The sequence below is a fragment of the Asterias amurensis genome, chromosome 16, assembly GCF_032118995.1.
Source record: "Asterias amurensis chromosome 16, ASM3211899v1".
NCBI classification, from domain to species: domain Eukaryota; kingdom Metazoa; phylum Echinodermata; class Asteroidea; order Forcipulatida; family Asteriidae; genus Asterias; species Asterias amurensis.
This window is the reverse complement of record NC_092663.1, coordinates 2,517,812-2,532,253: the sequence shown is the minus strand read 5'-3', so window position 1 is coordinate 2,532,253 and position 14,442 is coordinate 2,517,812. Positions and strand designations below refer to the sequence as shown.

Genomic DNA, 14,442 nt, shown 5'->3' with positions numbered 1-14,442 from the left:
GCACATTGTTATTGGAAAATCTCCCCAAATGGGGAGATGTACAAAACCAATGGGAGTGTGGAAGCACTGCCCCGCCGGTAAAATATTCATTATACTCTGTGAAATCACAGTGCAAGACATTGCAAGGCACGCGTCTATACGTGGCGCGCGCTTGTGGGGCGGGCAAACTCATCAGCAGGCAAGGGAGTGTCGGTATCATAAGTCGTTGAATTGCACTTCCCAATATTCCAATTTTGCAAACAAAACCGACCTCAATGTACGTTACAACGTATTAACTTAAATTCAAATGAACATTTAGTGCTTTCTTTTTTATAATTACTGGTTTTTCAAAAATGTGTTTCAATCATCCACTAAGTACTGATCCACAAATGAGAAATGAACTAGTCTTTGTTCTTGGGTGCGTTTGATTGGTCAAAACGTATCACGTGGAAATATTACATATTCATAAGTGAATACATTTACATACCAGGCGACTGCGACATCGTCAAGTCCCTGTCCCACATGCGGAACAGGTTGGGGAATGCAGAGCATCACAAAACAGTAGTTTCCTGGGAATGGCACGGGATTGGGACTTGAGTGCAAGTCTAATTGTACAACGGCGATCAGACTTTTTCTGTATCTGCACCCACTCTCTAGAACTTTCTTCCTATACATATCCGAGCTTTAACGTCTCCATACACTTTCAAAATACTGCTAAAAACTCACCTATTCAATATTTCTTATGATTGACCTTCTTGCTTGTAAATTTTAACCATTCATTTTGCCAACACGTTTATGTAATTCATCAGTTTTATTCCAAGTACTCTTATTCCTCTCTAAGCTACCTAAATTGTATTTTTTTTTTTTTTTTACTCGCCCTAGTTTTGTTTTTTGTTTTGTTTTTATGCGCCTCCAACTAAGTTTAGTCTTAGATAAGTTTAGTCTTAGATAGATGGCACTTTATAAGTTTTAACTATTATTATTTCATCTTTTTACAGCATGCAAAAGAAAGATAATATTTTCATTTGTGCCGGTAACTCCTCGAGTCGGGCTACGTCTGGTAGCCTTACATGTGTAGATCTCAAGGGTCTTTCTTAGGATCCTCGCTGTTCCCAACAGCCCCGCCTTCTACAACAGATCTACATGTATTCTCACATTTGTCCCTATTTCGTCCAGATGTTTCCCCAGTGCTTTCGAAATGGTGCCGTAATATTATTATTATTACTCAAACTCGAGCCCTCTTAGCTGAATATGAGCCTCATCATGAATGCCGCATTAAAATCTTCTACATTTTGGTGAAACTGCAAAAAACTTACCACCAGTTGCACTTTTTCTTGAAGTTAGCACCAATGTCATAGCTCTGACCATTGTAGTAACATGGACATTTGGATGGATCAATGCATGCCGGGCCATCTGCTGTCTCCTTTGGATTAATCACCATACCATCTGGACATCGGCATCCTTTTTTTCCATTTTGGTTCATCCAACCAAGGTTATAGTTTTTACAAGTTCGCTCACATGAGGGACAAGGCAGCCACTCTTTGTTTGATGGGCATGTGTTTGACGTAGACGTTTTACCGTTACCTGAGAATTGATCAGAAATAGATAAGGCATTGGTTGTTAGTGTTTAAGGGAAGGTACACGTTTGGTAATTACTAGAAAACACATATAAACTTAAAAACTGACTTGGTAACGAGCATTGGAGAGCTGTTGAGTGTTGATAGTAAAACACATTGTAAGAAACTACTCCCTCTGAAGTAGCATAGATTTTGAGAAAAAGGTAGTTTCTCACTAAAATAATAAAAGACTTCTAGCCAGACATGCCAAGAGTCTTTTATTATTCCTATCTGAAATCACACAAATTCGTCCAACAAGGGTGTTTTTTCTCTAACAGTTTTCTAGCAACTTCGATGACCAATTTAGCTCATATTTTCACAGGCTTGTTATTTTATGCTTATGTTGGGATACACCAAGTGAGAAGACTGGTCTTTGACAATTACCAAACGTGTACCTTCCCTTTAAAGAACAGCTGCATGAGCACCATTGGGCTGCTGAGATATTATGAGGAGCATCATTAAGTCACACCGGTATAAATAAAACAAAATTAAAAAATCAAGTCAACAGAAGAATAGATAAATAGTTTTTACATCAAGCATTGTGAGAAATGGCTCCCTCTGAAGTAATGTAGTTTTTGGGACTTTTGGAGTTTACTTCTCAGGCCCCCAGCCTTTTAAGGCATCTGTAAGCACAAACATTTGTGCGAAATGGGTGTTTTTCTCTTATAATTCTTCTACAAACTTCGATGACCAATTGAGTACAAATTTCCACAGATTTGTTATTTCATGCATATGTGGGGATATACATGTACACCACGTGAGAATATTGGTCTTTGATTGGTGTCCAGTGCCTTTAAAGACACTGGACACTATTGGTAATTGTCAAAGACCAGTCTTCTCACTTGGTGTATCTCAACATATGCATAAAATAACAAACCTGTGAAAATTTGAGTTTGATTGGTTGTCTGAGTTGCGAGATAACTATGAAAGAAAAAAACACCCTTGTCACACGAAGTTGTGTGCTTTCAAATGCTTGATCAGAGACCTCAAGTTCTAAACTTGATGTCACAAAATCAAATTCTTGGAAAATTACTTCTTTCTTGAAAACTACCTCACTTCAGAGGGAGCCATTTCTCACAATGTTTCATACTATCAACCACTCCCATTACTTGTTACCAAGTTATGTTTTATGCTGATAACTTTTTTGAGTAATTACCAATAGTGTCCAGTGCCGTTAAAGCTTATGATTTACATCAACTTACTATTATCAGCGAGACAAACTTCAGTAGTGCATGTCACCACTCCTCCTGAACATGTGCTGCAGATAAATATAGTTTAAGATACAGTTACTGGGTAAAACATCTTGATGTACTGGGTAAAACATCTTGATGAGTTTTACTTCATCATACTATTTTCTTGATTATTTACTGTTGTAAGGGAGATTTTCTACTAATAGTATTCAATACTTACCAATTATTACATTCGCCCATCCATGTTTCCCCACTTTCATAAGTCAATCCTTGGACGACACAAGGACAATTAGAAACAGGTATACACAAACCTGACCGATCACTTTCAATCTAATTAAAAGACCAAACAAAATGGTGTCATGGCCGAGTGGTCAACTGCGACAGTTCTGATGGGGAAATCATAGGAGTGTGGGTTCGATTCCCAGTCATCACACTTTTGAACTTGAGTAAGACACTTAAAGAAACTGCACACTATTGGTAATTGTCAAAGACCAGTCTTCTAGCTTGGTGTATCTCACATATGCATAAAATAACAAACCTGTGAAAATTTGCGCTCCATTGGTCATCGAAGTTGCGAGAAAATAATGAAAGAAAAAACACCCTTGTCACACAAAGTTGTGTGCGTTTAGATGGTTGATTTCGAGACCTCAAAATCTGATTTTGAAGTCTCAATATCAAAAGCGTGAAAAAATACTTCTTTCTCGGAAACTACGTCACTTCAGAGGGAGCCGTTTCTCACAATGTTTCATACTATCAACCTCTCCCATTTACTCAGAACCAAGTAAGGTTTTATGACAATAATTATTTTGAGTAATTACCAATAGTGTCCACTGCCTTTAAAAGTAGTCCTTATACAGTGCATTTTACAATAACGTACATGTATCAATGCACTTTAAACAATGTACATTAATTTTCTGGGGCCAATTTCATAGAGCTGCTTAAGCAAAAAATTTGCTTAAGCACGAAAATAGCTCGCTTATTTTACACATGTTACTGGCCAAAATGTCATGCCATATACATTGCTTATGACTAGTATTTAGCTGTTGTTTACTTAGCATAATAATTGAGTGGAGTCTTGGACGGTAATCTGATTTTACTAAGCAATGAATTTTTTGCTTAAGCAAAAATTTGTGCTTAAGTAGCTCTATGAAATTGGGCCCTGGTCTTTGAGCCAGTAACATTGACCCTGTAATCTTTCTCAGCTCCCTGGGGAGTGTATAGAGCCCCGAGCCACCGGGGTGTTCCGAGAGCTTTTGTCAAACACAATATTAACCTCTACCATCACAGGTACCCATATATTCCCCTGTATGAAGAGAAGAAATTATAGTAAAGCATCTTGCTCTCATATCATGACCGTGATTCAAACCCACACTCTGATGACTTAACCAGCAGAACTTGAATTTGAATCTCCAAAAAGCTCGGCCAAGACACCCACATGTACCACAATTGCTTCTCTTCCCCCAGGTGTACAATGGGAACCTAAGAAGGCTCAGACAGTATTGTGTTGGACTAAGCACTGCATGTAATTTAAGCAGCTTGGGGTTATATGCTCCAGACGGAGTTGAGAAAGTTTGAGGAATGGTCTAAAACTACGCCTGATGACAGTCCCCAGTTTTCATGTTTGTCTTCACATAAACCTCAATATTGTAATTACCTCTCCATTTGGACATTGGCAACCTTGAACACACGTCTCCAGACAGCCAACATCGTTGTTAATGTCACTGCAGGTCACCTTACAGACTGAACCGCATTCTTTGTACTCCCTTCCGTCTGGACAGCTTACAGCTAGAACATTAAAGATTCATTCATAAACACCAGAGTTACTTTAGGCAGTCCTATTTGTTGAATGTTAGTCACATGACCATCTAAAAGAGATGACTAGAGCTAAGGACAATCATTCAGAGGTCTTAAACACTAGAGCGTGTTGTCACACTACATGTTGCTTACAGTTAGATCATTAAAGATTCATTCATAAATACCAGTTACTTTAGGCAGTCCTATTGGTTGAATGTTAGTCACATGACCATCTAATGGTACACATGTAGCTGGTCATGAAGAGATAACTGGAGCTGAGAACGAACATTCAGAGGTCTTAGCCACTAGCATGTTGTCAAACTACATGTAGCTTACAGCTAGATCATTAAAGATTCATTCATAAATACCACAGTTACATGTACTTTAGGCAGTCTTAATGGTTGAATGGTGGTCGAATGACCATCTAAAACAGATAACTGGAGCTGAGAACGAACATTCAGAAGTATTAGCCACTAGCGTGTTGTCAAACTACATGTAGCTTACAGCTAGATCATTAAAGATTCATTCATAAATACCACAGTTACATGTACATATACTTTAGGCAGTCTTAATGGTTGAATGGTGGTCGAATGACCATCTAAAACAGATAACTGGAGCTGAGAACGAACATTCAGAAGTATTAGCCACTAGCGTGTTGTCAAACTACATGTAGCTTACAGCTAGATCATTAAAGATTCATTCATAAATACCACAGTTACATGTACTTTAGGCAGTCCTAATGGTTGAATGGTGGTCGAATGACCATCTAAAACAGATAACTGGAGCTGAGAACGAACATTCAGAAGTATTAGACACTAGTGTGTTGTCAAACTACATGTAGATTACAGTTAGATTATTAAAGATTCATTCATAAATACCAGTTTAGGCAGTCCTATTGGTTGAATGGTGGTCGAATGACCATCTTATAGTAGGTGATCATGAAGAGATAACTGGAGCTGAGAACGAGAAATTAGAGGTCTTATTTAGGCACTAGAGCATGTTGTCAGGCGATTGCCCCCATGCCCCCTGGTTATGCCTTGGTGCCTTGATCAAATGCTCCAGTAGAAGTTTACAATTTTCTCATAGGGTGCCATTTACCAAGGAGACAATGCCTTGATGCCCCCGCCCTTGCATTACATGTAAACGAAGCTTACATCCCTGAAATCCTTACTAATCTCTTAGAATCATGACTGGGATACTCACGGCACAAGTTGTCATTTCTCCAGTTGATAGGGACGCCTTGGTTGGCACACTCCAATGCATAAGCTGCAAGTATCGCACACTCATTTAAGTCTACGAACTTGCTACACTTGTACTCCATGTCATGTTTACAGCTCTCATAGTATGGTGTGACGTCGACCTTTGCTCCACAAACGTCAAACGGAGCCCTTTTCAGTTGTCTGCAAGTCTCAATCACTTCGCTTCGGCATCGGTAGAGAAAAGGCAATTTGGAAGCTTCAACGCAGGAGGCGTTTGTGTTCCATGCAGGGGTAAAATCTGCAAGGGAAGCCACTTCTGAAGAACTGGCAGGGAGCTGGAAATCATCTTTCTGATTCTTGTTGTAGTTTCCACAAAGACCGTGAATCTATAAAAAGAGTGTTTTCTAGTTTAATTGTAGTATTGAAATGAGGTTGGGGAATTAATTAATAATAATTATAATTATCAGGGATGCCAGTGACTCTTTCCTTCAGAGCCTGAAAAAAATTTGCTGCAAAGGAAAGGGGGTCATCCCCCCCCCCTGCTCAACAGACCAAAAAATCACATAACAATTTTTTTTAAGCATTAAGAAAAAGTAGCTGCATGTGAACAAAACTTACACCGTTTGAAGGTAATGATAGTAGAAAGCGTACCTTAAAATATTAGGCGCTGAAGTGCTGTAGTTTTTGAGAAATGAGTTAAACAATGTCATGAAAAACGTTTTATACATGCTAAAATAATTTTTGTCTCATGATCACTGAGACGAAAATTATTTCCATGATATTGTTTTACTTATTTCTCAAAAACTACAGCACCTCAGCAAGTATTATTTTCAGGGAAGCTTTCTACTATCAGTATCTTCAAACTGTGTAAGTTTATGTAAATCTGTGGACATGGTGTTTTTTGTCTTACAAAAAATACCTAAGCCCTTTAACAAGAAGGCTGTTACAGAATTGGTGGCCCCAGCTACGACTACAATTGTTGCTAACTACACATCCTATACTTTAATGTATGATAACCCAGAAATCTAGCCGTAGCTGTAGTCGCTAATTCAAACATGGCCGAAAAGTTACCTTGCCGAGCATTTCTTCTTGGACTGTCAGGTAGATACCATTAGCTGTGCTCCACATGATCTCAATACCATGGTTGGGTAAAACTATACGGGCGACCATGGAAGATAAACGGCTCGCTGTGACCGTGCCATCGACACTGGAATATGGAAGCTTCAATCCTTGTGCAGCTTTGCCGTCTATTGTGACCATTAATTCATCAATACTTACGATTCTGTACCGAAAAAGTGAAGAAACCTTGTCAAAATATTCAGGAAAACCAGTAGAAAACATGTAAGTACTTTCTGGCACAAGGTCTTTTATCAAATGCTCATTCACCTTGTTTGAAATATGGGTGTCTGAGAAAACATGAGAGAAGTTCTTAGCCCCAGGAGTCTTTACTTTGGGAAATACAGTGCGAAGACCCAGTCTCCACTATGTGGTAATGACTGGGTTGGGGGCTGGCGCTGTTAACGAACCGAGCCGCGCAAGTTATTAACAGCACCAGCGACTAACCAAGGTCATCACCACGCAGTGAAGACTGGGTCCGAACACTGTTATTCTCATTAATAACCATGTGAACCTTGTTTACAATAAGTGTGACCTTGTACATTCTCTGAGTGTTATACACTGGTCTTATGGGAAAATGACATTTTGTGTCATAACTTCCATATTAAACCAAGAGTTATGAATGCAAAAGCTGGACAAGTTTTTAGATGTGCCCTCTTTCATCATATCAAAAGTTGATAAGAATAAGAATGTTAGACAGTGCAATATTCATAAAATATAAGATTTGATGTTTTCTTCCATTGAGCTGTGTACAAATCATGCCTTCAGGAAGTCCAGGCTCTGTGGCTCTTTTGTAAACATGTGATACGTCACATGTCACATCGTCTATACCTCTTGGGGCAAGCAGACTTAAAACTGCAGTTTGCCAACCAGAGTGAAGCATGCACTCACTCTGGTTGCTGGTTAAGGAGAAACAAACACGTATTGAAGTTTTCATGAAGTCAAAGGAACTCACCTATACTCAGTGCCATCTAAAGTCATTACAGTAACATAAGGAACACAATCCGTTAGTGAAGTACAACCTATCTTATCAATGCCGATGGTAAATGGTGGACCTTCCTCTCCAATCCGTTGACCAAGTATGTATGAACATTGCCAGTTGAAATGAAAATGGGTACCGTCAAACGTACGGAAGGTACTCCCAGACACAATGGAGCAAGTTGCTGGGCACGGTAAGGGGGTACATTCAGCAAGCTTTCCCTCAATACATACACTGAAGAAGATAACAAACCAAATAAATTGCTCATCTTCATTGGGAAATAAACATCCTTTTCCTCGGGCAACCAACACCTGTTATCTTAATGTAACTTTATCCAAAACAGTGGAATAACTGGATATTAAAAAAAATAGCGAACTCCTGCTGTGTGAAGCTCTATCCTTGTTAAATAATAACCAAGGACCCTTGCTACAATATCTAGTGTGAAACATTTACTGTGCAATAATTAAGGACCCTCATCATCCCCCCACCCCCTAACATTTTCTCTTTTTTTAAACAAGGAAGGAATGTAAGTAGACTTTTGTCTTGAAGACACTGGACACTATTGGTTTGTCAACTAATAATTCAGAAAAGCTGTGTCCAACTGAAATATTCGCAGCGAAAAAAACAAACCAGCCATGTGACGTCAAAAATCGCAAGTATGAACCGGGCTTTACTGAGAACCTTGGTTATGGTGCTCATGTTAAGGGGCCTTAAGTCACATAACTGAGTTACAAAATCATTGCGTTAGAATGAAATGTTTATACGCACCAAACCTTGCATTTCTCCTTCATAAGTGAGCCAGATGGGAATAGTACTTCAGCTTGTGAACACGGACATCTTTCCTTCGGAACACACTCAGCTTTATTAAAGTAAGTTCCTTGACAAAAAGATAAGAGACAAACAATGAAATTCTTCTTTTATATAAAAAAGTTTTTTTTTATACTGAATGCCAACAAAATTCATTACAAAAGGAGGAGGTATAGGACAATGCCCGAGGTGGGTTAAAAACAAATGGTCTATGACGTTATTTACTTTATTCCTTAGCTCTACTGTTTTGCACGACTGGCGGGATGTGGACAGTTTGCCCGTTTGCCAGGTTTGCACAATGAGTATTGTACCCACCCCGCCATTCGTTAAAAATAAGGGAGCGATTTATTAACAATAGCATGACGTAACAGGTGTGGGTTAACGTGAAATAATGCCCCTACAAGAGCATAATTTTCAACTTGATTCTGTCAGAAACCGGAAGCCAATAGAGTTAGGATGCATTGAACCCATCCTAAGTTAGGACGAGTTATTCCTAGCGTTTTGTTCAATCGGCTGCTGGAACTGGATAAATTGCCTCATTGCCGTTATACTTCACAGAGGCAATTGTCACAGTGCCCCTAGTCATTGCCTTGGTGCCCATTGAAATGTTACCAAGTTGAAGTTCCTTCATACACTTGCCCGTCACTAAACAGCACTAACTGTATTGACCTTTAACAAGAGTGAGAAGTTGAAATGAGTTAAGAATACCTGCTGGACATTCACAGCCAGTGACGCATGACTGTATGGTGCCTTGACCGTAGTAGTAGTTTTCACAGGTCAAAGCGTCGGCCGATCCACATTCATTGTACACCATGCCTCGGTCGCAAGTAATGGCTGTGAACAAGAACAAAACAAAGTAACGTCTGACTTCAAAAAAGGAAAAACCTTTTTGAGTAAAGATTAACAATCTTCTAAAATGTTTTAATGGGAGGCAACGAAGGTGGTTGCCTCCTTCCCCTGGTCTTTGCCTTGGTGCCCTTAAAATGCTCAAGTAGAAATGTACAATTTCAATATAGGTTGCCCTTAACCAAGGAGAAAATGCCTTGGTGCCCTTGCCTTTTCAAAAACGAAGCATACAGGCCTGTTTTAATGATCTTTTGATGCAAGCCATCAACAGAAGAACTGTAGCTCGTCTGTGAAAACCTTGAAAGGGCCTATTATTTTCATCGATAGTTATTACAGTTTAAGTAGTGTACGACTATCAAAAAATAATTAAATGATAAACAAGCAAATTATAATCAAGTTTCAATAGCAGACTCATTCAAAGGTTTTGGCTCAAGTGGTTGTTTAATTCATTCACCCAATAAAAACATCACCAATTGAATGCATGTTCAAGGGAAAGTAAACATTTGGTAAACTCTCTTTACAATAAAAACGTACTTGGCGATGTACTTGAAATTTTAACTTGAATGACGAGAAATCTGAACAAATTTTAGCATTCCTTAATAAAGAAAGAACAACATTTGAGGGCAGTGTCTCTGTTTTTGTTTCTCGTTGAAATATTAATTGATATGAACTTACGGCAAAAATCGGATGACCTCCATTCAACCAGTATACCATGGCGTGCACATGATTTGGAGTACCTTGCATAAATCTCACATAAATCACAAGACGTGCCTTTCAAGATACACATGGACAAGGTGAACCAGCAGGAATTATAAAACGGCTCGATCAGAACCTTGGTGCGACACTCCTGGAACCGAAAATCCGATGCAAAATCTGCACAAATTGCAAGGACTTCCTTCTGTTGGACGTTGGTGAGATAAGTAAATGGGTCTCGGAACTTGAGCTCAAGTGGTACGCACTGATGACCAGCAGAACTTAACTGATCCTCAGAGTCGCGTACGAAAGCGCTGTCAAAGTCATCGCTAGGATTGTTGTCATAGTCACCACACAATCCACCAATCCTGCTTTCTCCTTCATCAGAGGCTTTGTACAGACTTGATACTGTAATGACTACATGGTTCTGACCATCAAAGATTACACGGGTATCTGTAGAATAATAAGAATAACAACTGGTTGGTAACACACTGCTCTAGATTTACAAAGGTCGTGGGTTCGAATCCAAACCGATGCCTTTGATTTGACAGAGCTTGGGAAAGTACCAAGTTTACACATCGGTATATATGGGCAAAACCAAAATGATTAATAATAATAACTAACAACAATGGGGACCTTCCCCGAATATCTTGATGAAATAGGGACAAATGTGAGGGTTAGGGTGTTGTAACAGCACTTCTGGGAACAGAAAGGTTCCTGATAATTTTTTTTTGAGATCTAAGGTTACGGGACGTAGCTCGACTGAAGGAGTTACCGGCAAAAAGTTAATAGGCAACTTTATTTTTCTTTCTCTTTTCTTTTATCTTCTCACAGAGCCACTTCTTCTCGCAACTCACAAAAAGATTTTATATGGCGTCACCGCAAACCTTGGGAAAGTACCAAGTATACAATGCTAACACACATCGGTATAAAAATATGGGCAAAACAAAATAATTAATAATAATAATAATTAATAATAATAATTAATAACAATGGGGATCTTCCCTGAATAGATCTTGATGAAATATAGGGACAAATATGAGAGTAGATCTGTTATGGCATTTCTGGGAACAGCAAAGACCCCGATAAAGAGTTTTGATTTCTAAGGCTACAGGACGTAGCCTGACTTGAGGAATTACCGGCAAAAAGGTAATAGGCATCTTTATTTTGCTTTCCCTTTTCTCTTCTCACAGAGCCATCACAACTCACAAAAAGATTTGACATGGCGTCACCGCAAACCTTACTAATTCAGTATTTTCCACCATGTAGCCTTAAAGCAACTGGACACCAATGGTACCACCTCAAAATAATTGTTAGCATAAAAACTTACTTAAAGGAACACGTTGCCTTGGATCGGTCGAGTTGGTCTTTGAAAAGCGTTTGTAACCGTTTGTTATAAAATGCATATTGTTAGAAAGATGTTTTAAAAGTAGAATACAATGATCCACACACATTTGCCTCGAAATCGCGTGGTTTTCCTTTTACTTTGAGAACTAACACGGTCGGCCATTTATGGGAGTCAAAAATTTGACTCGACCGATCCAAGGCAACGTGTTCCTTTAATAACGAGCAATGGAGAGCTGTTGATAGTTTAAAACATTGTGAGAAACGGCTCCCACTGAACTGAAGTAACGTAATTTTCAAGGAAGAAGTTTTTTTTTCCAATTTGTTTTCGAGACCTCAAAATAAGATTTTGATGTCTCGAAATCAAGCATCTGAAAGCACACAACTTCGTGTGACAAGGGTGTTTTTTTCTATTACTATCTCGCAACTTTGACGACTAATAGAGTTCAATTTTTTACAGGTTTGTTATTTTATGCATATTGAGATACACCAAGTGAGAAGCCTGGTCTTTGACAATTACCAAATGTATCCAGAGTCTTTAATTCTTATCATTGAATGAGAATATGAATTCGTTTCTCTTACTGTCTGTTTCTTCATAGATGATGTCCATCCCTTCTTTGTAGATGCGTTGACCATTTGAAGTAAGGTACGGCAAATCAACTGATTTATTGTTATAGTGAACTACCCCATCGGGACCAAAGGTAACCTGGGAGTCCATCATGGCCTCCCTGTTTACAAAATAAAAAGCATTGAAAGATTTTAAATTACTTTTCAAATAAATGACGATGTAATAAATGCGATAGGAGATGCTAAGTCTGCTTTGCAAGTAAGAAATAAGTAACCTTGTAAAATATTGTGAATATTGGATTAAATAATTAGAAATAAACACGATTAACGGCACTATGGATACTATTATTGGTAATTTTATTATTGGTAATTACTATTTTTAGGCATCTGAAAGTACACATTCTGCAACAAGGGTGTTTTTTCTTGTGCATCAAGGGTGTTTTAAAGGAACGTTACAGAATTGGTAAGAAACAAAAATCGTGAAGATCACAGATTTACACAAAACTTACACGGTCACATGATGATGATAGTTGAAAACATCCCTTGAAATATTTCTGTCTGAAATACCATAATTTGCAATGAGAAATAAACAATCTAACTTCGCATTTGGAGTTTATCGCTAAGTGAGCGTTTTATTCATTTATATTTTGGCATCGATGCAATGCAAAATTTGTAATCGGTTTTTCACTATTCTCTCAGGACCCAGATGGCTGATCGATCTCAAACTTCTACAGGTTGGTCAGTTTATGTACATGGTGGATTACATAAAGTGCTTACACTGCTCGCAATTGTTTTGTTAGCAAAAACCAATTCTGTAATGTTCCTTTAAGAATGAGCAGTTGAGTTCGATTTTTCACAGATTTTTTTATATTATGCATAATGCTGGGATACACCAAGTGAGAAGACTAGTCTTTGACAATATTTAAACAGTTGTACAGTGCCTTTAAAGGTAGGGTCATACATGTAGACTTTTCTTTGAATGGAATGCTAATAAGATGTAGGACAAATATATTAAAGTTGGTTATCATTTGCCCGTATAGATGGCAAATTTTACACTGAGTGAAGCACGGGACATTATTGCAAAGTAGATATTTGTTACCAGCCAAAAGTAATGTATGAGTAACACTACTTGGTCAAATGGTTTGACTGCAGGACTTGCAATCACAAGGTAGTGGGTTCGAATCCCCCAGCTTTTCGCTGATTTAACAATGACTAGAGTAAGTATTGTGGTCTAGTTACTGCAGCATAATTTCTTGATTTTGTGCAATTCATAATCATAGACGTTAAACCAATGTTTGCATGAGAGAGATTAGTTGTTGCCGGCTTGATGTTTATATCCCCTTGTGGGAGTTTGCTGAGTTCCCTTGATGGGAAGATCATCTACACAAACAAACAAACAAACAAACAAACAGACAAACAAACCTGCAGTTGGTTGACTTACCATATTATGACTGTGCTTTTACAGGATGTGTTTCCGCAATGTGATCTTGGCAGAATGTCCACAGTCAATTCCAGTTCCTCTTGTTGATACAACACCAGATTGTGCCTACAATTGTACGGGTAGTTGTAATTCAGTCCATCGAAGGTGCGCACGGAGCCACCCGAAAAGGAACAAATTCCTAGAGTACAGAGTTTTGAAGAATAAGCGTTAGAAATCACAGTCTTGCTTTTCTTTCTCAGTTTTTCAAAAGTTCCAGAATTTGATAATCTTAGGAAATTTTCTGGATCTGTTTGTTGGGCAAACTCACCGTCATAGTCTCCATCTATTGTTGTGTCAACTGTTGGGTCAAACGGTAGCTCTGTGTACAAGCTTCCTAGAAAGATAAAATGTCAACAAACCCCCAACAATTATTTTTGAAATAAACAATAATAAATAAAAAAAGTATTTTATTTTTTACGCTATCCACATTTTGTTAATTTTTTTCATAAAGCAAAACCAAACTAATGAAATTAAGTGGTTTCAAAGAGGCTTTTATTTATTTGCTTACTTTTTGTGGGTAATATTTTTTAATATTCCGTCACAATAATCACAACAGGTCATTAATGTGATATTGCCAGCGTGACCCTCTTGAAACAAGGCAAAAACTCTTTAGTTTGAGGTACGAAGTGTCTTGAAAGAAGGTACACCATGCCCCAGGTACGCAGTGTTTGACTTCACAATTTAACCTGCTAAAAGCACAGACACTGATGGTAATTACTCAAAATACTTTTTAGCAAAAAAAACTTACATGAACTTGGTAACGAAGAATTGAGAGCTGCTGATACACTACATGTATGTAGTATATAACATTATGAAATGGCTCCCTCTAAAA

The 14,442-nt window shown here is 38.3% G+C and overlaps 1 protein-coding gene across 1 annotated transcript in view; it reads right to left on the bottom strand.

Annotated features, from left to right (window-relative positions):
- The window catches only part of LOC139949152 (uncharacterized), a 69,895-nt gene that overhangs the window by 43,508 nt on the left and 11,945 nt on the right, over positions 1–14,442 (bottom strand). Inside the window, exons 5-17 of the mRNA XM_071947552.1 lie at positions 13,879–13,944; positions 13,572–13,749; positions 12,146–12,291; positions 10,202–10,672; positions 9,389–9,514; positions 8,642–8,750; positions 7,850–8,107; positions 6,850–7,060; positions 5,783–6,164; positions 4,440–4,570; positions 3,006–3,115; positions 2,798–2,853; positions 1,296–1,563 (exon numbers count right to left, since the gene is read on the bottom strand). Of these exons, the coding sequence (XP_071803653.1) occupies positions 1,296–1,563; positions 2,798–2,853; positions 3,006–3,115; positions 4,440–4,570; positions 5,783–6,164; positions 6,850–7,060; positions 7,850–8,107; positions 8,642–8,750; positions 9,389–9,514; positions 10,202–10,672; positions 12,146–12,291; positions 13,572–13,749; positions 13,879–13,944 (2,512 nt within the window). The remainder of the gene's footprint in view (positions 1–1,295; positions 1,564–2,797; positions 2,854–3,005; positions 3,116–4,439; positions 4,571–5,782; positions 6,165–6,849; positions 7,061–7,849; positions 8,108–8,641; positions 8,751–9,388; positions 9,515–10,201; positions 10,673–12,145; positions 12,292–13,571; positions 13,750–13,878; positions 13,945–14,442) is intronic.